The sequence below is a fragment of the Dendropsophus ebraccatus genome, chromosome 13 (assembly GCF_027789765.1).
Source record: "Dendropsophus ebraccatus isolate aDenEbr1 chromosome 13, aDenEbr1.pat, whole genome shotgun sequence".
Taxonomy (NCBI): domain Eukaryota; kingdom Metazoa; phylum Chordata; class Amphibia; order Anura; family Hylidae; genus Dendropsophus; species Dendropsophus ebraccatus.
Window position 1 is genome coordinate 53,370,899 of NC_091466.1, and position 24,386 is coordinate 53,395,284.

The 24,386-nt window shown below is 42.9% G+C and overlaps 1 protein-coding gene across 4 annotated transcripts in view; it reads left to right on the forward strand.

Moving 5' to 3' along the window:
- Window positions 1-24,386, forward strand: part of RALGAPA1 (Ral GTPase activating protein catalytic subunit alpha 1) — a 150,240-nt gene that overhangs the window by 101,072 nt on the left and 24,782 nt on the right. For all 4 annotated transcript variants that reach the window (XR_011359536.1, XM_069950343.1, XM_069950345.1 and 1 more), the window contains exons 32-38: window positions 411-594; window positions 9,702-10,557; window positions 12,451-12,522; window positions 12,881-13,004; window positions 14,382-14,537; window positions 22,568-22,726; window positions 24,027-24,154. Coding sequence is in view for 3 of the 4 variants with exons in the window: in XM_069950343.1 (XP_069806444.1) it covers window positions 411-594; window positions 9,702-10,557; window positions 12,451-12,522; window positions 12,881-13,004; window positions 14,382-14,537; window positions 22,568-22,726; window positions 24,027-24,154 (1,679 nt within the window). In the remaining variant the exon portion in view is untranslated. The remainder of the gene's footprint in view (window positions 1-410; window positions 595-9,701; window positions 10,558-12,450; window positions 12,523-12,880; window positions 13,005-14,381; window positions 14,538-22,567; window positions 22,727-24,026; window positions 24,155-24,386) is intronic.

Genomic DNA, 24,386 nt, shown 5'->3' on the forward strand with positions numbered 1-24,386 from the left:
GCCATGTTATGGATGTGTATAAGAAGTGCACTGACATCAGTTACAGACACGTTATGGATGTGTATAAGAAGTGCACTGACACAGTTACAGACACGTTATGGATGTGTATAAGAAGTGCACTGACATCAGTTACAGACACGTTATGGATGTGTATAAGAAGTGCACTGACATCAGTTACAGACACGTTATGGATGTGTATAAGAAGTGCACTGACACAGTTACAGCCACGTTATGGGTGACTACTTAATGGATGTTTATCAGGAAAGCTCCTTTGGTCCTCGGTGTAATTCATTAGACTTGGATGCATATTGATTTTTACATAGTTAATGACTGTGTGTTCGCTCCGTTACCTGACTGCAGACATTTCTGCTCGGATGATCTCCTAATTGTTTTCTTTAATCTTCTTGCAGGTTTTACATAACTGTATTTATGGCTCGCAGCATTTCAGCAACCCCCGGTACTTTCCCCTGAGCCTTTCGGATCTGGCATCTGAAGACTACGATCCCTTTTTGCAGCTGGAATGTCTGAAGGAACCAGAACCCCTCCATTCCCCAGATTCAGAGCGTTCCACTAAACTACAACCTGTCACCGAGGGTAATTACTGGTGGGAAGTACAATATACATACACAGGGCCTAATCTACAATTGTCCATCCCTTTTTGATACCTTATTTTTGACCTTGGCTAGATACATTGGAAATAATGCGGCATATCTGTGTCCATCTTGTGGCCAGATCATATATTTTCCTGCTGCTTTCATTGAAAAGAACCAGAAACCATGGAAAGCACATGCAAAAAATTGGGCTATTCCAGGGACCTCAATAAATCATTTCTAGACTTGATTTTCCCTGATCGGTGAAGGTTCACGGGGCTGTGATGCAGTTACGGGTACAATGTGTGGCCCTCTGGGCTGGGAAATGCTGTAGAAACGTCTGTCTCTTATTGTCTAGATGGTTGTAGAGGTTGGACCCCCACTAAGCAGGAAAGTAAAACAAATCGTAGAAATACAATAACTTTCCAAGACCTAGATACCCCTTTAAAGTCACACAGTTGCACCATGCAATAAGCATTAAGGCCGCACTTTTTTAACATTAGACGGGACAACGCCGCAGCCAGTGTTATGTTCTGTGCATCATATTAAAACATCATTCTGAGCGGAATACCCCTTTAACTCCCCATCACTGTTATTTAGAGGCTCCACATGTTCTGACCTTGGTTTTTTGGCATTTATATATTTGAAGGAGGAGGGACAGAAAGGCAGTGAAAGATTAGGGCACAGCTGAAGTCTGGCCCGCTTAACACAATCTGCATTTGATAAAAGATCACTTTTTACTTGAACAAGCAGCATGACGTATTATATAAAATAAGTAGAGATGAGCGAACCGGGTTCGAGTCGATCCGAACCCGAACGTTCGGTATTTGATTAGCTGGGGCTGCTGAAGTTGGATAAAGCTCTAAGGTTGTCTGGAAAACATGGATACAGCCAATGACTATATCCATGATTTCCACCTAGCCTTAGGGCTTTATCCAACTTCAGCAGCCACCGCTAATCAAATGCCGAAAGTTCGGGTTCGGATCGACTCGAGCATGCTCCAGGTTCGCTCATCTCTAAAAATAAGGTATGAAAACTGCTAAAATTTACCTTTTACACCTGTGTAGAGAAGTCAGAATACAAAAACGGGGGGACAGTGTCACTTTAAGCCTGGCCCCTAACTCCCTACAGTTATTCTTAAAAGACCTCCACCAACCTTGTATTCCGTCCTTGGTTCCCACATGGACCATGACGATCGGGTCCTCCCCAGCCAGTAATTTGTTCACTGACCAAGAACACTCCGTAAAACCTATTGTTTTGGGGGTTCCCTGACCCATTTGTCTAGTCTGTATATTTGTGCCCTTGTCAGAGTCGCTCAGATCTACTTCCTCTTACTTTTTTTCCTGCTTCCAACGCATCAACTTAAAAAACTGATAGTCTGATATACCCAACCCCCGACAGGCACCATTGTCACCAGATAATCGCTGTTACTTCACGCGTCACTGCTATTGATCTTATGGCTTAGGCGTCTTAATCAAGGCGTGATCATGTGACCAGTTGCTGTTTGAAGCGAGCATATGTGAATTACTATTTTTTTTTTTTTTTTTATTATACTACTTATTATTGTATTTTTCAGGTTTTTTTCCCCCCTTATTTTGTTGCACATTTTGCTCCTTATTCAGTAGTCGTGTCCTAATGATTCCTAGTTCTAGACTAGGAACTGTTTCAAACAAAAGTATAACTAGTTTCAGTCCTGTTCTTTATCCAGTATTTTCACCCCTCGCTGGGATGCCAGCAAAAATATTGAGTGCCAAAATAAACTTTTATATCCATAATTTAGGATTTTTCACACCAAAAAATAGAGGAGGGCTTCAAGCCAGGTCTCCTAATGGTAAAAACAGCAATTCTATTAGCAATCATGGCACCAGTTGAAGGTTTGTCAGCAGGACGTCATACACAAATCATTTCATTTCTTGGATCAGCAAATAAATTGAATCCTCCATATGGGTCTCAATTCATCCATGGGATTTAGACTTGTTTAGACTACAGCCTCATTTCCTGGATTTTAAAAGCATCTTTATAAAAAAATTACAAAAGTTACTAGTTGTGCCAAGTACAATGGATGTGGACCTTGTACTTTTTCGGCTTCCCTATATTTTGTGTGTACGCATGGGATCTCTAACTTTCACATTATGTGTATTTGGTCTTGTAAAACATGTTGACTACATATACCAGCATGCTCTGCCAAAAAGGATTTTGTTTTGCAAGGATCTATATGATATGTTACCCTGGATTAAAGAGGTTTGCTGATCTCTAGTTACGCTCATCTGGAAAGGTCCTATCAGAAGAGCCGATGACGGCCTGATCAAAAATGTAAATGAGCGTCGATCTGCTAGATTGGGGCTCATTAACACGGCTCGGTTATCATTTAGCAAGGGATGTACGGACATCGTTGTATATATGTGTGTATGTATATATATATATATATATATATATATATATATATATACACACACACACACACACCTTGCTGCACGATCGTCGAGCGATGAAATAGGCTCAGTATCTGGCAGATTGGCACTCGCTTGCGTAGATTATCAGACCTTATGTCTCCTTACAGCTCCTATTGAACAAACCATATCAGCACATTTGGCTTCCAGTACCATCTCTATGCTGATGACACCCAGTAATTCATATATTCCCATAATGTCACCTCGAACTACAATATACCAGTGACCATCTCTATCTCTGACATCAAGTCTCTATTTAAAGCTGAATCTTTCAAAAACACGAAATGCATAAAGCTGAATCTGTCAAAAACTTTTTGTTTTTCCACTGGACCATCCGGTCTCTTTCTCCACTAAAATATCAGAGTTAACCCCTGTGGGCTTCAGTATGCCCTGTATAAGTGTAGTCAGCCTGCAGCTTTGTGCTTTTATATGGTTATTATTTAGTAATTTCTTCCAAGGGGTACCATCTCATGACAGCTTTTCACCCTTGGAAAAATCCATTTCAGGAATCCAAGTCATATGCTCAAATTTCTGCTGCGGACTTGCAGCACATATGCTGGGGATTGCGGACCGTATACTGAGGAATACATGTACTGTGTATGCTACAGATTTGTTTTTGGATGCAGGATAGGCCTGCAATAAGGAGTTTTGAATCTGAGGAAAAAACGGGGAAAAAACATGGTGGAGTTCACAATATGAACTGCAGAGCGGTTTTGGGATTCCACTTGAAAACATTATTAGGGGGAGTTAAATTAGGCTCTGCCCTCCTTCCAAATTCACTAAATCCGGCTGGCCGTGCACCTGGCCCTGCGTACTAAATCCAGCAGGTGTAGAGCCCCAAGCCCCACCTGCCCACCCGGGGGATACGGCAGAAAAGGTGAATCTGCGCCTTCTTCCTGGGGTACACCGCAGCTGTACGTTTGGTAAATATCCCCCTATATATGTAAACAAGGCTTCCTGCTGTACAATAGGAGGTACATGATCCAGTAATATCCCCCTTCCATTGTTCCGCAGTACACAAATATTCCATATCATATTTGATGCTTTTCTTCCCCCGATCTCAGAGATTAGCAATGCCGCGGCAGTCTGTATGTTTAGATGGCAGCACATGTGATCCATATTAAGGTCGTATTAATGAACAAAGAAAATAATCCATTTGACTTCATTTTTTTTTCCGCCCTGTTTAGGGCCCATTATGTAAAGGTTTTCTTCTCCATTGTCCATACAGAATCCTTTTAATGTGTTATTCGTGCAGATAAAGGTGTACGATTTCTGTGGGCAGGAGAGGTCATAATTATAGGCGATGTGGAAGCGTCCCCCCTTAAATGATGATCGCCTTATTAGTGCAATGTACTCATCTGTGGGCCAGGACAGATCTTTTCTCCGATAATTACATTTTCACCTATTGCTATTACAAGAGGCTAACATTTGGGCCCCTTGTCACAATTGGTTTCATGTTTTCCTTTTTTTCCCGGCAGTAAGGACAGCGGGCGTCCTGTGTCTGTGCCGCTTCTCTGTATGCCATAATGGGCTGTAATTACTGAGTTTGCAGCACAATGCATGGATGTTTGTTTAAAGCTGAATAGCCTGCTCTGAATAGGCTCTTCTATTAAGTAAATAGAAGTTGCACAAAGCCGTTTTATCAGAGATACCCTAGGGATGGCATTCCCCACACGTGCGGCTTTGTCAGGACAAATTTTTGTATCCAGACTGGCAGGAGTTGTCGTTTTGGACATGTCGCCCATTGTCTTCATGGCAAATTTGTTGTTTTACCCCAAAGTTCCGGGGAAATGGATAAAGTTTATAAATTCAAAATGAAGATTGTAGTCTGGAAATTACATCATAAGTTACTTATATTTTTAGAATTAGACTTTTTCTTTAGCACTAGTGAATTTCGCTAGTACTTTGCCATTACTGTCTACAAATCCTTGTAGGCAAATACAAGGTACTAGCTTAAAGGGAACCCATCACCAAGAAAATGCTACCTAAGCTACTGGCATCTTGTTATAGAGGAGAAAGAGCTGAGCGGATTGATATATATCTTTATGGGAAATTATGCATTACAACTTCTTATTTTCTGATGTTTTTATGCTAAAGAGTCCAGTCCATTGAGTGACACCGCCCACTGGACTCTTTTTAACACAGAATGAGCGGGAATTTCAATCAATATGTTACAAGTTATACTGAATCTTTTTCCACAAACATGTATATCAATCTGCTCAGTTCTTCATGCTCTATAACACGATGGTGATAAATTAAATAGCATTGTCCTGGTGACAGGTTCCCTTTAAGACTATGTTACCACTACGCAGCTGTTATTTGCACTTATCAGTACATAGTGGTAACAGACTAAAGGGGTATTCTCATTTCAGATAACATAGTTATACTTGTAGAAATCCTCAAGTAAAATATTTTTGCATATACAATCATTAAACAAACTTATGTCCTTCTGATATGCTGCTGTTTCCCTCCCATTGTTTACAGCTTGTTGTGTTGGTTACAGACCACCACTCTGTACTAAAAACAGTGGTCTGGCTGGTGTATATGTAGATATAGTAAATATAGTTCTGTATATTATACTGTACTGTATACATATTCTCACTACACGCCGACATTATAGCTATATATACACCAGCCAGACCACTGTTTTTAGAGCAAACTGGTGGTCTGTAACCTAGACAAGGAGCCATCAGCAATGGGAAGCAAATGCAACATATCAGGAGAAGGAGGCAAGTTTGTTAAATGAATGTATATGCAAAAATATTTAACTTGGGGAGTATATAGAAGTATAGATCATTGTCTATATCCCAGCAGGCCTTAAAGACTGAATAAGTGTCTAATCGGAGTCCAGTCGCTGGCACCACCAGCGGTTACAAGAGCTCGGCTGCCCCTTCATAGTCATGAGAACAGGAGATTGTTTTTCCTGGTTGAATGGAGGAGAGGATGTGACAGGGTGCTGCCAACGCATTGATCTTTATGGGCCGGATTGACAGCACCCATTACTGACTGCCACTTCATTCAACCAAGGGAAGGAAAATTTGATGCATCTTGTTTTAGGGACATTATTTAGATCATTTTTGGTATGGGAAGATGTGAGAAAGCCGCTGCCAGACACCTCTGATGGCGTATTGTCTCTTAAAAGATCGGGCATTTAAAGCGAATGTACCATGAGTACATTCGCTTTAAGTTTTGCCCATAGACAGAACAGCGCCGGCCCGCCCCCACCCCTCTATGACATGGCTCCATTACAATCAGTAGACCTGCGTCATAGAAGGGCAGGGGTTTTCTCTCACTGGGGGCGGGCCGGCCTGCTTCCAGTGCTTTAACACCAGCCGGTGCCTGGAAATAGAACGGCACCGTACACGGGAACCAGCCGCAGTTCAAGAAAAGAACTGCAGCACTGGCTTCCCCAGGTCGGCGCCGTTCTATCCATGGGCAAAGCTTAAAGGAAATGTACTGATGGTATAGTCGCTTTAAAATTCAACATGGGCAATCCTTTTCCTGATGCAAGTCTAATGTTTAGGACCAGTTTAAAGGGGTTATCCAGGATTAGAAAAACATTTCTGCTTTTTCTCCAAAATCGGTGCTTCTATTCACAATGAACGGTTTCTCGTTAGTCGTTTGATCATTGCCTGCATTTACACAAAACGATTATTGTTTAAATTCCGACGAAATCCTTTGTAATAGGACCCTAAAGGCCGTATTACACGTAGCGATAATCGTTCAGAGATTCGCTATAACGATCGTTCGCCAGCGATAACTAGTGATTTTTTAGCTAACGATTCTAAGGTTATTACATTCATTGATTACTGTTATGAACGATCGTTTTTACGTTGTTATATGGTCGCTAATCGTTCCTCAGGACAGCCCACACAACATGTTTTATTGGCGAACGACTTAATACTCAAACAAATATGCAAACAATTGGCGAACTACCAACGATAATTTTTCAACATATTGAAAGAGCAAAATGAACTATTTCTCATTCGTCGTTTCATCGTTGGGCGTTATTACACGGACAGATAATCATTTATTTCGATCGTTTTAGCGAATTTTTAAACGTTAATTGTAATAGGGCCTGAAGAGTTCCCAAAAGTGGCTTTCATCCTGATTTCCCAGACTCACTGCCTACTTATCCGGCCATTCTGGTGATAAGGAATCTGACACTCCTTTGTATGGTCCCCTTTCTATTTTCCAGGAGAATGGAACTAGAGTGAGCGGCTACATAGACATGTATCTAAACAATGCGGAGTGAGGCCGCAATCTCCCGGTGACTGCCTGGCAGGCAGCCACGTATCGCCGTATCTTTTCCAGGAGCCCTGTTGACACAGAGATTTAGCATGTTTGACATTGTGATTTCAGTAACACATTGGCTTTAATTGTCCGTACATTGCTCTCTGCTGATGGATCTTTTTACATTCACTTAATCTAATTTTCATTCGTTTGCATAAAAGACACATATAAGCCAGCCTTAATTAAAGCAGAACAAAAGTAATTGCATGCATATGTCCCGAGCCGTTCTAATATTCCCCGTGCCTGGGGCCACATCTCCTAAATAGAGATGAATGGTAAGCTCCGACCAAGTGTATTGTTTAATTATCAGATGCCACATTGGAGTGGTGTATTAGTGGGAAGGATGACTTTGATATTCTGTCCGTAATTAGAAGATGATCAGATTTGTCTTTCCCTTGTTGACCTATAGTTAAACTCTCCAGCCCCAAGGGGGCTATTACTCTCTGTTGTCATGAGATACTTTAGAAATAAACACTCCTCATTGAGCCGGGCCACAGCTGTAACTGCATTGTTCTTTGGCGGGTCATTTTCACTTTGCCTCTAATCGTGTAATGAACAGATCAACACTACTGCTATTTTTTTTTTTTTTAGAGGACTGTGAATGACAAACTAAATTAACCAAGGGGATGGCATGCGCTGCTCAACCATTTACTCAGTATGGATAACCAGCATCATGTTTTCCACCTATATATCATGCACTTATGATGCTTTACCGTTTCTTGTTTTGGGGTTAGCACTATTGCTTTGCAGAACTGGGATCTTAGGGCCTTATTACACGGGACGAATATCGTTCAAAAGATCGTTAGATCGTTCGGATTTGAGCGATACTAGTTACGTGTAATAGCAGGCAAAGATTAAACGACCAACGAGAAATCGTTGATCATTTGATAGAATCTGGACCTATTTTTATCATTTATCGTTCGGTGTAATACTATGCCATTCGCTCGTTCCCTAGGAAAGGACGAGCGCAAGTAACGATCATTGTCCTGTGTAATAGGGTGAACGATTAAGAGCGTTCGTCATTGCGGTAATTTGAGATCGTTTATTGTTAATCGCCTAAAAATCGTCCCGTGTTAGACCACCCTTAGGTTCCTAGACCTAAGGGCCCTGTTACACCGGGAGATTATAATGCGAAAATCATTATATTTTTCTAATATAAAGGGAAACAATCCGTAATAAAACACATATAAAGTTAAGTAAACGTGCTGATATATTACCCAGCTCACTTCCCTAACATATGCTTATAGCCTCAGGCCCTGCCTGCAATAATCTGCAAACTTACTTTAGTAAAGATCTGCGCTGTATGTAAATGTGCCCCCAACTACTCATCTGGGCGTTGTCATTCTTCCAGTACGTCATTGAGAGGCAGACCTTTGCTAGTATCAGAACTCCAAAGTCTTTATTTTAGGGAGACATGCGCTGTACAGCACGGATACGATGCCGCTCTTCGCATGTCCGCACGAATGAAGACTTCCAATGACATACTGGGGATAACAGAGCTTTGAATCACGCCTAGAGGTGCGTGATTACGGAGCTGACGCAGCCCGGGCCGTGACTACTTGGAAGAATGACATCACCCAGATGACTAGTTGGGGACTCATTTACATGAGTCTTTACTTAAGTAAGTTTGCAGGTTATTACAAGCAGGGAATGAGGCTATAAGCATATGTTAGGGAACTAGTGTTCTGGGTAATCTGTCAGCATGTTTACTTAGCTTTATATGCGTTTTCTTTTTTTGCTGATTGGTTCCCTTTAAGCCTGTATGCAGGCAACAATCGAAAAATCGTTCATGTGTCATCGATCGCATCTTTTGAGCTGACCATAAAATCATTGTTAATTGTAACTACCGTCTGTCGTTCTGTGTTTTATGGGGAACGATTTCAGGGGTTTCCCAAAAGCAGACATTTACAATTGTTAATCGTCGAAAACAAAAAATCGCTTTGTCTAATAAGACCCTAAGTCAGCAGTTGTATAAAGGTCAGCAATAGGGTAGACTGCCCACCAAACATGGGAAGAATGACTTCAATAATAATAATATATTATTATAGTACAACACGGTGAAGAAGGTAAACGTGCAAGGTTTCATGTGATATTAGGACCCTTCTTCAGGCTAGAAAGCAAGGAGTCATGGGAGAAACACCTGAAGAAAGTTACAGGATCAACTGCTTGATAGATCCAACGTATGTTACCAGACCAGGTAGGCTCTCTATGAAGCATTGATTTTGTAAATCTGCAGCCATAAATCCACAACAAGTATTTTTTTGTGGATTTGCCACTATGTATTCGGGGCAGTGTTACTATATAAAACAGAATGGATTTATTTTTGGATTATACATTTACCTTCATTTGTTGTCTTTTTTATTTCCAGTGAAAACACACAAGCAGCAAGGCTTGATCCCAGTAGCAGCGAGAACAGTTATTACCCATCTGGTGAACCACGTAGGACATTATCCCATGAGCGGAGACCCTGCCATGCTGAGTAGTCAGATCTTTGAGAATCACGACAACCCTTTCAGTGAAAGCTCTGACCTCTCCCCACAGCTCTTCCATAGCCCCAATCTCCAGTTCTTCGTCCTAAATAATACCACGCTAGTGTCCTGCCTGCAGATCCCAGCAGAGAAGAAGCTACCTCCTGGCGAGGAACTGTCTTCTGCTAATTCAGTGGTTCGGGTTATCATGAGGGACCTTTCCGGCAAATATAGCTGGGAATCTTCCATCCTCTATGGACCTGTACTTGAACATTCTGGACAAAAGTCCCAATGGTCTTCCCTTCTTCCTGCCTTTAACACGTCTTCAGTTGCTGTAGAAGAAGAGCAGCAACCGGTTGCCCAACGGGAGTCAGAGGAATTTTCCTTAGTCCAGTCAAGAAGGAGAGACAGGGAAGCTCTGCCTTTATGGGACAACTTGTCAGACGAGGAGGATGCTCCCGACTGCCTTTTGCAGTATCTAGGAGCTACAAGCCCTGAGTGCCTTCAAAGACCAGGAGTTCCTCTGAATGTCCCCTCTCCGCCACCTGCTTGCTTTTCTGAAAAACTAGAGAATGAGGTCAGTAATGCCATTTTAAAGCAGTGTGCAGCAGAGAAGGAATTTGTAGAGAAGCATTATAGTAACCTGCACATGAGAGCAATGCCTCAAGAGGAACCGAGCAACCAAAAGCCAGAGTCAGCCTTCTACTACTCCCGACTGCTGCTCAGCATTTTAGGACTGAACTCCTGGGAGAAAAGGTAAAACATTACATTGATCTTTACAATGTCAAGAATTCTTTATTGCATGTGACATAGCCATATCGTTCAGTAGACCAAACATAAGTTTAATAATAATATGTGCGTGTTGACAGGTATAAAACAGATCAAATGTAGTCCCAAGAAGACCATGGTTGGACTGTTGAACCCTATGGTGCACTGCAGTATATGTTTGAATACCTTTTAGATAGTTTTCCAAAATACCCACAGAATACAGCTGAAACTTGATATGAAAACTCAATTACTAAAAAAATTATAATAATAACTTCAGGGCTTCATCAAGTCAGATTATAAAGGCCTTTTTGTCCCTCTAACACATGAACTCTCGTTTTTCTAAGAATGGAAAACTTAGATGACTGGAGTTGTTGTAACAATAACATATTCATACTCACCTACCCTAATTCCCTACAGTTTGCAATGTTCTCTGCTAACTAACTCCTGTTTCCAAGTCATCTCCGCAGGAACTGCCTATTCAGCCTATCAGCAGGTCAGTTATTGATTGGCAGAGTAGGTGGTTCCGGCTGATATAAATTGTCTTGGAAGCAGGAAGTAGTGGTGATTGGATGAGACTGTATGATGTCAGATCGTTAGCTGCAGAGGATTGGGGAAGGCAACTATGGCTTCTTTTTTTTTTGTACCATGTATAAAAAAATTTAGGTCCCTGGACAACCCCTTTAAAAGTGTTTCCCAGAATCTTTGTATTGATGATTGATTGATAATTTTTTTTATAGGCAATGTATAACACACAGGCAAACTCAGACTTCAGTCTACACAGCAAAGCTGATAAGTAGATAAAGACTAAGGGAAAAGGAAGCATTAGGCCATTATGTGTGCTCTAGTGGTTAGAGCTAAAGCTGGAATAGTTCATATGACATGTCAAATGTCTTCACAGTTGCCGCTAGATGAATATAAATTAAAGTCTTACCTGTTTAAATCTCTAGAAGGGCCATTGTAGCACTTTTACTTCTTTGAAATAGCCCTTCTATTAAAGTTACAGAACAAGTTGTATAGCTAAGGCACCTTTAAAGGTGAACTATCAGCAGGTTAGATTCATCGCCCCTTATTGTGCACGGGGTGTGGGGGCAAGGAGGATGGTATGTGTCTTACCTTCCTCCTCAGCGATGTTCCCGTGCTGTTAGCAGTGTAATCTTCAGTCCAGAGCACCGTTAGGAGCACTGCCCCGCCCCCATCACATAAGCTGGATCGGCACTCTAGGAGTAGGATAGTTCCCCTAAGGGCCTGTTCACACTACGGATTCGGTGCACAGAATCTCTCCTGCTACGTCTTTTTATGGGAGGGACATGTCAATTCTTTGAGTGGGGAGCGGAGGCGTGCGAGCCCTCCCATTCAAAGACATAGTGGGAGAGATGCGATGCGGAGTCCATGGATGGAGGTTCCCTGTGGAATCTCCCCGCCGAATACATAGTGTAAACGGGCCCTAACTGTGCTCCAGAGCAAGGATTACACTGCAAACAGCACGGAAATGGCGCTGAGGAGGAAGGAAAGAGACATACCTTCCTCCTAGGAAGGGCTGCCTAGGATACCTTCCTCCTTGGCACCCCATATCTAAGAGGGGGCTATCAGCTGGTTAGAGTCGTATAACCTGCTGATAGTTCCCCTTTAAACAAGCCGATTATCTGCAAGGGGCATTGCTAGAAACTCCTTTGGCCTTACAATTAATCATGTCTTCTAACAGCACTGCAAACAAGCGCTGATCTCCCTGATTGCCGCTCACTTGCGTCCTTGCACTACCCATATCAGGCCGTGTAAAAGGGCCACTACTTTGTGTGCTTGCATCTAGTAGTTATTCTTATTGCAGAGTTCATACAATTCCCTGTTACTGTTAAAGGCGTTTTTTTTGTTTTGTTTTTTCAGGAGTGACTTCCACCTTCTCAAGAAAAATGAGAAGTTACTTCGGGAGCTGAGAAATCTAGACTCCAGGCAATGGTGAGTGGGGCAAGATCTGCTTTGACGTCTGATCTAATAATAGTGAATTATCTTTAATCTGACGCTTTGATAATTATTCGGAAGCCGCATGACTGCGCAAAAACAATTCCTCTGATGACGGTGGAATATTAATACACCATTATGGACAAAAAATATATTCAATTTATTCAGTGACTATGTGAGGACAGAATGTTAGAAATGTTTGCTAATTTACTGAAAAAGTCAAGCGCACATGCTTTAATAGGGTATATAACAGAGTGGAGCGCAACTCAGGCAAGGTGTAGCCTAATAAAGAAAATTAAATATGCGTTATTAAAGTATTTGTCATTTTTAACTCCTTCTTTGCCTGCTTTTATAGCCGTGAAACACACAAGATAGCAGTTTTCTATGTTGCTGACGGGCAGGAAGATAAACACTCGATACTCTCAAACACTGGCGGCAGTCAGGACTTTGAGGACTTTGTGGCTGAGCTTGGATGGGAGGTAGTAACCCTTCACTTTTCCAATAGTTTCCAATGGTCCTTGGTAAAGTTATCTATTTAGCTCTGTTCCAGAGCTGTCAGGTGGAGGATGTTCACTTTCAGGACCTTTCCACACAGACGCCAAAAAATCCTTTTGGCAAGTCTTAGTCTAAGGGTAAGGCCACATAAGCTGTCGGATGCATGCAGCCAAGATTTAGTTTTGTCACCAAAGTTATACAGTCTATGGTCCCATTAACACTGTGCAAGAATGTTGGAATTCCGCCGCAGAATCACCTTGCTCAGTGTCTCACTGTGAGGGAAGGAGAGTGCGCGCGCGTGCCGATTCCTCCCCTCTCCAATCAAAGAAATGACATGTCACTTCTTTAAAAGGAGAGCGGCAGCTGCGGAGGAGCGTGCGCCCTCTCACTCAGTGAGATACTTAGCAAGGAGGGAATTCCGACGTTCTTGCTCAGTGTGAACGGGGCCTTTGACTGATGCATGCAGTCAACTGCTTGTGTGGCCTCACCCTAAGGGTTTACATGTACCTTATCGCAGGCGATTTCACACTGCAAGTTTTACGTTGATACTGATTACCATGACTCACGGCAGGATGAAAATGGAGTGGCTTGTAAAACCTAAGATTATCTTGCTGCTGTGATGTTAAAAGAAAAACAATAAATCAGCTATTTTTATCTGCCCGTGCTCCCCCGATGCCCTCCAGTGTCACCTCCGGGTCCCCGGCTCAATGACAGCATGCTCAGCTAATCACTGCGCTGTCCTGCTGCAGCAGGTGATTGGCTAGGTGGGCTGTCACTGAGTCGGGGACCGGTCATCGGGGGAGCACAGACAGGTAAGAATAGCTGATTTTTTTTTTTTTTATTTCATCACATTACATCACATTAGTTAGATAATCTTATATTTTACAAGCCTATGGACTCCAGTCGTGAAGCCGAACGAAAATGTGCAGCTAGATTGGAGTGCCATAGGATTTAATGGTAATCAGTATCGCAACAGATCGCAGAGAGGAACTCACAGCGTGCAATTTGCTGCAATATGGTACATGTGAAGTTACCAATATACTACATTAGGTTACTGCAGCACATTTTTAGCTTTATTATTTTAATACCAGACAAAAACAATCATCGTCTCTAATGGGCCGATATATGTCAGAAAGTGTTTAGGGCTCTTGGTGTATGATGTAGCCACATGTATTGCGTCTTTTGTTTTTTTTCTCACTGTATTGTTTACTTGTTCTTTTTAATTACGCATCAAGACACACCGGTTAATGTACATATGCAGCTATATGGCATAGAGGTTTACATGTATATTATTCCTGTAATGAGGCTATACAGTGATGCAACCAATGTGGTCAGGCAACTAATATTTATTGTGCCTGCAGGTGAATCTATCCAGCCACTGTGGCTACATGGGAGGGCTGCAGAAGAACAAGAGTACTGGACTAAGCGCTCCTTATTTTGCCACTTCTGTTGTAGAAGTCATGTTTCACGTGTCCACTAGGATGCCGTCTGACTCCGATGACTGTTTAACAAAGAAGGTAAGAGAAACAGATATATGAACTGACTCAAATTTTGCAGAGTGTGGTATAATTTCACTCCCGTTCACACTGAGCAAAAGTGGTGAAATTTCAAGCGGAGCCGACGCCGCTTAAAATTCCCCTTCTGAAAAATTTACATGTCAATTCTTTGAGTGGAAAGCGAAGGCGCTCAAGATATCCCATTGAATCAATGGGACAGGTGGAATTTCAAGTTTAAAATTCTGCCACTTTTGCTCATCGTAAACGGGTAGAAGGGTTTTCCAAACTTAGGGTGGTATTACACTGGCCATTGGGGGCCCGATAATATCTGTAAACGAGCAGCGATCTGCTATATCAGCGCTCGTTTACTGGACCTATTACACGGCCCGATAATCGTTAAACAAGGGCTGCAGGGACATCGTTACTGACGTATTTGCAGCCCTTGTTTAAACTACATACATTACTTATCCACGTTCCAGGGCTGCTGCTGCGGTCTTCTCCATGGGTCCCGCGTGCAGAGCGCGCAGGACCCGGGGAGAAAAAGACCGCAGGAGCAGCCCTGGAACGTGGATAGGTAATGTATATCGTAAGTCACTGGCCGCGCACCGATATTACACGTAGTCAGCCGTTGTCATCGGCTGATCGTTGTATTTATTACATGGCCGATTATCGTTCCATGTAATAGTACCCTTACTCTTTTGACCAATCTGATACAATCCTACTTTAAGTGGTCAGGTTGCCAACTACCAGTGTTCATCATGCAACCTATTAGTTTCAAGGCCTGGACAGAGCAATATGGGTCAACATGGGCAAATTGCATCCAGGTCCAACCTAAAGTCTTGTGCAATTTGCCTGCAGAGAAGTTGTTAGCAGGTCACAGTCAAACACGCCTTGTATTGAGGTCAGTGTTTGAGAAGTTAGGCTGGGTTTACAATGCGTTTTTGCAATCCGTTTATGGAAAAAACGGATGCAAAAACAGATGCAATTGTGTGCCACCCATTTGGATCCGTTTTTTCCATTGACTTTAGTTATTTAAAAAAAAAAAAAAAAAAAACGGATCGATACAGATTTTTTTGTGATTTTGTGTTTTTTTAATGGACACAAAAGTAGTAAGTTTTTCTGTCTGTTTAAAGTAACCAATTAAAATTTGATATGTTGAACAAATTGCAGTGTGAACCCAGCCTTACTTGCAACCTGTGATCACAAATCCATCAAATTAGAATTTTGAGTAACTTTGTGTGGTAGCCCACAATTATCAGCTGTGATGTCACAATGCCACATTACAATGTTCATGTAGGGAAACCAAAGAAGCTTTGTAGGCCTTGCCTTAGGACTCATGCACAGTACTTGCTGAGTGTCGGGGAAAAGCTAAGGGGGAGATTTATCAAACTGGTGTAAAGTAGAATGGTCTTAGGGCCCTATTCCACCGAACGATTATCGTTCGCATAATCGTTAACGATCTCAAACGACCGCTATTGTGAAAGACCTGAAAACGTTCACTCATTTCCATGGAGCGATAATCGTTACTTATGATCGTATTTGCAATAGTTTTTTCTTCGCTATTGCGTTCGTATCCACTGCGAACGACCGAACGACGTCTTATTCAATGCGAGCGATTTGCGAACGAGCAACGATAAAAATAGGTCCAGGTCTTATAAAGCGATCAACGATTTCTTGTTCAGTCGTTAATCGTTAACTGCATTTCAACCGAACAATTATCGTTTAGATTCGAACAATTTAACGATAATCTGAACGATAATCGTCCGGTGGAATAGGGCCCTTAGTTGCCCCTAGCAACCAATCAGATTCCATTTTTCATTTCTCACAGATTCTTAGAAAAGAAAGGTGGAATCTGATTGGTTGCTAGGGGCAACTAAGACCATTCTACTTTACACCAGTTTGATAAATCTCCCCATATGTGTTCATTCTCATCTCTTTAGATATTACACTTGGGAAAGTTGTCTGTGTCTAGGTAAAGCAAGCAGGAATAATTGTCAATGACCACTCGCTCTCCAACACTGTGCCACAGCAAAAAAAAAAAAGAAAAAACACTTCTCCAAGTCTAATTGTAATTTCTGTGATAATGCTATGCATGCAGCAGCACTAGCCATATGCTTGAGCAGCCCCGCAGTTCCTGACACAGCCATGTCACCCCTAACTGCTGTCTTTCAATGTAAAAAAAAATCAGTTGAAATGAGTAAATTGCAGTATCACACACAACCTCTGGTCAGGGGTGGCACTATTTTTGAATGAAAAAAAAGCCATGTTTTATAAACCTGGAAACCTTTTGAGACTTAATACTCCTTAATGTTCAGTTATATTTATGTAATCACTACACGTGACATGTCTACTGAGAGAGCAGAGTGTTCACTGAGTGAGATTTAGTAAAAGCATGAAATATTTAGGCTTCTTCTGCATAAGTATTTGTTTTTGATGTGTGCAGTAAATTCTGCATTAGTGCTAACAAGTCCAGGTCTGTGATCTTAGCCCCCGTCAGGGGTGCACATCCTCCCCCTGACTCCTCCAGACATGCATCTTCCGAGGTGTTAATCCAGTCAGTGGGAACAATAATGAGCGCAGGCTGCATGGCTGGGGAGGAGGAAGTGGCAACCGCTTGACCTCAGCATGGAGTTTAATGCCTCTAATTAAATTACAGCGATGGAGGATTGGGATCTGGCCATGCCTCGGGCTCTAGCTGTGTGCTATGGATCCTCCTGTGTCTTTCACATACAGAGACAACTCTATTTCATCATCATTACTGTAAGGAAAAATGATCTGAAGGAAAAGACATATGTCCAGGCCATTTACTTCTCTGTACACCGACCCTGTTGTAATGCTGTCACCGTGGTCTGATTAGTTATTGGTTTGTATGCTATAAAATGTGTATGTGTGTATGTATATACTCACTGGCCTCTTTATTAGAGCATTGGACCTGCTTGGCCTTAAGAATTACAGCAAGTCATTGTGGCATAGATTCCTCAAGGAGGTGACATAGTTCTGCAGGAGCATTGGCCCATGTGAACATGGTGGCTTCTCGTAGCTGCCGCACATTAGATGGATAAATGGATTAGTTCTACCTTGTCCCAGAGATGCTTCATACAATATCCAGGGAAGCAAGGAAAACCCACGTCATGTTCTTAGAACCAGTCCATGACTATACAACCCTTGTAGGTGGTGCCTTGTCCTGCTGAGAGTGTCCCTCTGCCATAGGGTAAACAGCTGCCATGAAGGGATGAATTTGGCTGGCCACAAAGTTTACATAAGCCCTAGTTAGCAAATGTCCATCCACAGGTATCAGAGGATGGACAACTCCTCATACAAAGGAGCAGCTACCAGTCCTGCTGCTACATTAATCCCCTTCTACGTCCCCGTCCAGCTCTCCCCATGTGATGGCTTGTGTCCTGGTATCTGCCCAGTGCTCTTGAGACTGTTGTGAGGGACACTTGTATGGGTTTGTCTTCCTGGAGGAGCCGGACTACCTGTGTAACCTGAATAAGCTGTAGATACAGCCTTATAGTATCAATGGTGATAAGGACACTAGCAATATCAAAACTAGAGAAGAATCCACCATGAAGTATAAGGAGGCGACCACCGGCAAAACCATTCCCTTATTGCTGTTTTCTCTCCCCGATGTTTAATTGACTCTTCTTCTACAAGGGAAAGTTGGAAGACCGCAGAAAACATTAGCTGGTTTACAAGTCCTGATGAAATTGTGGGGTTCGGCTGACATTAAAGGGGTACTCCAGCACTTTAAAACATTTTATGTGTTGCTGCCCTTATATAAAACATAATAAACATAATAACCCCTACCTCTCCGGGCTCAGCCGGTGTCGTCCTGTGGCGTCTCTGAATGTAACAGAATAACCCCTACCTCTCCACCCTGTGCCTGTGGCCTTCCGCGGAGTCTGTGGACATATCATAATAGCCCCTACCTCTCCACACTCTGCCGGTGTCCTCCTGCGCCATCTCTGGCCATAACATAATAACCCCTACCTCTCCACACTCTGCCGGTGTCCTCCTGCTCCATCTCTGGCCATAACATAATAACCCCTACCTCTCCACACTCTGCCGGTGTCCTCCTGCGCCATCTCTGGCCATAACATAATAACCCCTACCTCTCCACACTCTGCCGGTGTCCTCCTGCGCCATCTCTGGCCATAACATAATAGCCCCTACCTCTCCACACTCTGCCGGTGTCCTCCTGCTCCATCTCTGGCCATAACATAATAACCCCTACCTCTCCACACTCTGCCGGTGTCCTCCTGCGCCATCTCTGGCCATAACATAATAACCCCTACCTCTCCACACTCTGCCGGTGTCCTCCTGCGCCATCTCTGGCCATAACATAATAACCCCTACCTCTCCACACTCTGCCGGTGTCCTCCTGCGCCATCTCTGGCCATAACATAATAACCCCTACCTCTCCACACTCTGCCGGTGTCCTCTTGCGCCATCTCTGGCCATATCATAATAACCCCTACCTCTCCACACTCTGCCGGTGTCCTCCTGCGCCATCTCTGGCCATAACATAATAACCCCTACCTCTCCACACTCTGCCGGTGTCCTCCTGCGCCATCTCTGGCCATAACATAATAACCCCTACCTCTCCACACTCTGCCGGTGTCCTCTTGCGCCATCTCTGGCTATAATATAATAGCCCCTACCTCTCCACACTCTGCCGGTGTCCTCCTGCAGAGTCTCTGGCCATAACATAATAACCCCTACCTCTCCACACTCTGCCGGTGTCCTCCTGCGCCATCTCTGGCTATAATATAATAGCCCCTACCTCTCCACACTCCGCTGGTGTCCTCCTGCAGAGTCTCTGGCCATAACATAATAACCCCTACCTCTCCACACTCCGCTGGTGTCCTCCTGCGCCATCTCTGGCCATAACATAATAGCCCCTACCTCTCCACACTCTGCCGGTGTCCTCCTGTGCCATCTCTGGCCATAACATAATAACCCCTACCTCTCCACACTCTGCCGGTGTCCTCCTGCGCCATCTCTGGCCATAATATAATAGCCCCTACCTCTCCACCCTCCGCTGGTGTCCTCCTGCGGAGTCTCTGGCCATAACATAATAGCCCCTACCTCTCCACACTCTGCCGGTGTCCTCCTGCGCCATCTCTGGCCATAATATAATAGCCCCTACCTCTCCACCCTCCGCTGGTATCCTCCTGCGGAGTCTCTGGCCATAACATAATAGCCCCTACCTCTCCACACTCTGCCGGTGTCCTCCTGCGCCATCTCTGGCCATAACATAATAGCCCCTACCTCTCCACACTCTGCCGGTGTCCTCCTGCGCCATCTCTGGAGTTCCTCGCTGAGCTTGGCTTCCACCACTTCTGCAGATGAACTTGTCTCGGCATTGATGCCATGCTTAGTTAATCACTGGCTGCGGTGCTGCCGTTTCTCGCTGATCGGCTGTAACTGTAGAGATAAGTTCAAGTACAGAAGTGGAGGGGGTTGCAGTCAGTGGGGGACCTGGAGACACGGCAGGAGAACACTAGGGGAGCATAGAGAGGTAAGCCTAAGATGTTTATGTTAAAGGGGTTGTCCAGCGAAAATGTTTTTTCAAGTGCTGGATAACGCCTTTTAATCTGTTTTGTCTGCCAATGTAAACCTTTGAATTGATTCAGGAAGCTCTACCAGACGCATAGATTCGGTATATGTATTAGAGTGCATTCCTTGTGTTCTGGTGACTCTCTATTGTCATGTCCTGCTTTGCCTGTGATGGCGTCTAGAGAGCAGGCATCCTTGCACAATGCCATGGTGCTAGCAGCCAAAGTTCTGCCTTTAGATTAGAACGTTATTGGATCAAAATTGCATTTAGTTTTTTGCCTCCAGGTTCCATTTACTTCCCATTTCTCTTGGGTTCAGTTAGTACAAGGCCTGACAGCATAAGACACATCACAGGAGCCCAATTGAGAGATGATGTTACCCAGCAGGACAGTATGCCGGAGATAAACTCTTTCTGGGGAACATTTCAAGAGAGAAAAATCGGATTGAAATTGTGTTTACTGTATTCTGGCGCGTGACCGAGAATGGAAACTAGCGTCAGTCTGCCATGTTAGCTATAGGGACAGAATGGTGAGGTCACTGTACATTACATCGGGCACTATACAATGGGATTTCTACAATTCTTTAAAAATAACATAGGTGATAATAATCCCCTGACCATATGCCCTGTAAGGACTTTTGGGCATGATAAAAGGCAGCACACTACCCCTCTTTCCCGTATACACTGTAAACCGACTCCATAGTGATCATCTGATTGATTGTGTTTACTATATTTTGTGTTGTTTTTTATTTTGTTTGTTTTTTTATACTTAAAAATTTCTTGTTGATGTTCCTTTTTGACCTGTGGTGTTAAAACATGGCATGGAATATCTGCGTATTCCAGCACACTATTGCTTAAAATATATATATATATATATATATATATATATATATATATATATATATATAATATATATATATATATATATGATATGTATATATGCTTTACCTGGGCAGGGTGCCTACTAGTATTGCAGTGAGGGTCTTTGTTAGTCGTCGGGCTGGGCCCTAGTTATTGCTCTACCAATGTTAATGGAGACCAAACGCTGGGAAACCCTAGTATAACCATAATGTATATCTGTCACATAATGCAAGAACCAAATATACATACAAGGGGAGAGGCAAGGGGTTAAAATGGCTGCTAGTTTACCAGCTTTGTTACGGTTCTTTTATGCTGTGCATTTCAGTGGTGTCCAGTGGCCAAATGCAACCAGGAAAGCTCAAACTGCATGTGACAGCCATATCCGTAGGTCTGCATGGATATGGTGTAGGCCAAAAGTTTCTCCTTTTTTACCTTAACCAGGCTGGTGTACACCAATCGGTGTACCAATTCTTATCTGGTATCTTCCTTTACAATGTTTTAAAGGGTTGTCTAGGAATATGTTTCTTAAGGCAGACGCCCGCCCGTCAGCCGATTTTTTTATCTTTTGTGCTGCCATAGGACCCTTGCTTACTGAGTAAAAGAGGATAATTTTACGATCGGCTTCCGCTCGAATTTCTGCCTGCCCTATTTCTTCAATGGGATTTCTCTTGCGCCTCTCTCTCCTCTCTTCTCAAGTTTTTTTTATATATTGCTGCCCAGTTGGAGAACCTAATAAACATGTTATGCTTACCTCTCTGCGCTCCCCCGCTGTCCTTTTGCGGCATCTACAATGTCCCCAATAATTGCAGCCACCACCACCTTGGAGACTAACTCGTCTTGGGGTGTCAGCAAAGTAATGGCCACCGCATTGTCCCATCACAGTCAGTGATTGGCCGACCGGGCTGTCACTCCAGCGATGAGTTTGTTTGGCAGCTGTAATGTCGGTAGGGACACCAGAGACACCGGGAGGTAAGCATAAGTTGTTTAATATGCTTCCCTACAGGGCAAAATTATATTTAAAAAAATTCTAACGCCAGATAACGCCTTTAAGTCAGTGTAAAGAAGTGGTGAGTAGCAGGGACCAGACACCATCAGAGCAGCAGCAGTGGGGGATGAGTGCATACAGGTGAGTACAGGGTTTTTTTTTCCCCCTGTATTGAGCAAATATATATAATGGTTAGTTTGCATTGATGCCACTATGACAACTTCTTCTGTGTTTGTTCCAGGTACGAGAATGGTAAATCTGCTTAGCTATGCAATGAATTGAATAGTACTCACTTCATAAATAGCCTATACTGTATATGTCAGTGTCTTACAAGCAGTAGTGTGACAATATGAATGCTGCCTTCTGACCCGTTGATGCAGGAATGCCGTCCTGTTTTTCTCAGTGTCCCTCTCCTCGGCCGATGTGTATAATCCAGTTATAAAAGTTTACTTATTGTGTTCAGCATGCACCATTTCTCACATTCACACATTATTGTCTGCCTGGTCTTACAGGGCTTAACGCAGTAAAATAAATTACATTTTCCCCCCGGTAAATTAAATTTCATAACAGCTGGCTTTCATTTTTATTCCCAATTATACTCATTCACTTTTTTAATGTCTCTTTCAATTTCCTTTTCCTCTGAAGCTTCGTCACCTCGGCAATGATGAAGTTCACATCGTCTGGTCGGAGCACAGCAGAGAGTATCGGAGAGGGATAATGCCCACAGAGTTTGGGGATGTGCTACTAGTTATCTATCCCATGAAGAATCATATGTTCAGCATCCAGATTATGAAGAAACCAGATGTAAGATGCTACTTTGTTTCTTTACAGTCTCTCTCTCTCTCTTGATTGGATTGTCACTAAAGTTTTGTCCTCCTTACCCAAAATGCAATGCGAAAGCAGTGTGTGAATGCCCTCTTAAAGGATTTGTTCACTAAAATAGTTTTCTTTTAGATCAACTCATGCCAGGAAGTGCCAGAGATTTGTAATTTACTTCTATTAAAAAAAAAATCTCAAGCCTTCCAAGACTTATCAGCTGCTGTATGTCCTGCAGGAAGTGGTGTATTCTTTCTAGTCTGACACAGTGCTCTCTGCTGCTACCTCTGTCCATGCTGTAGCAAATCCCCATAGAAAACCTCCTCTGCTCTCCAGACTGGAATGAATACCACTTCCTGCAGGACACACAGCAGCTGATATATACTGGAATAGTTGATATTTTTAATAGTAGTAAATTACAAATATCTGGCACTTTCTGGCTCCAGTTGAGCCGAAAGAAAAAAAATGGCGAACAACCCCTTTACCAGGTCAAAGCTGTTTTGCTGGCCTAAAAGGGACCCACACAATATTAGTCAGAAGGTTTTAATGTTATGACTAATTTGTGCAAAATATACTGAGGGGTGGGCGACCTTATAATGGGAAACTGCGGTTCTTGAGATTTTGGGGGATAACTTTGTCGGATTGAAATACCCCTTCAGAGGGGGTTGTTCACAGTTTTTTTTTTTTTTTTGCTTTCGGCTCAACTGGAACCAGAAAGTGCCAGACATTTGTAATTTACTACTAATAAATATCAATTCTTCCAGTACTTATCTGCTGCTGGACGTCCTGCAGGAAGTGGTGTATTTATTCCAGTCTGGAGATCAGGAGAAGTTTTCTATGGGTATTTTCTGCTGCTCTGGACAGTTCCTGACATGGACAGAGGTGGCAGCAGAGAGCACTGTGTCAGACTAGAGAGAATACACAATTTCCTGCAGGACATACAGCAGCTGATAAGTCCTGGAAGACTTGAGATTTTTTTAGTAGAAGTAAATTACAAATCTCTTGCACTTTCTGGCATTAGTTGATTTTAAAAAAAAAAGGTGGACAACCCCTTCAAGGCCTGTAAGTCTTAGCAGATCTCTTAAGGCCTTATATTCCGCATAGGCTTTGAGAACCTACAGTACATGGCTCGATAATTGTGCAGAAAGGGCTGTATATATATATTTTCTGTTGCATATTTTGCAGAGTGCTTTTACTCTTTGCTGTGTGCACGTACCTGTATCCACGCAAATAAAAACTCTTCCCTTTTAATGTCATTTGTTTAAGAGGAGTACTTGTCCCCCCACAGATTCCATTTTTCGGACCACTTTTTGATGGAGCCATCGTGAATGGTAAAATACTTCCAGGCTTGGTTCGGGCGACCGCTATTAACACCAGCCGAGCACTCAAATCTCTCATTCCGCTGTACCAGAACTTGTATCCTTTCTTTGTCTTGCACAACAGTTAAACTATTTTTATTGTATTACTTGTATAGCAATTTTCACCACAGTCCTCTCTGTAGGTTTCATCTGTAATTTTACAGTTAGCCCTAAACTAATTTGTAGAGCCTAGCATTTATGATGGATATGCTGAAAAGGAGATCCTGGTCTCCTATCTTTCCATATGCACCCTAAAAAGTAGCAGCAGCATCAAGGTCATTATAGAGAAG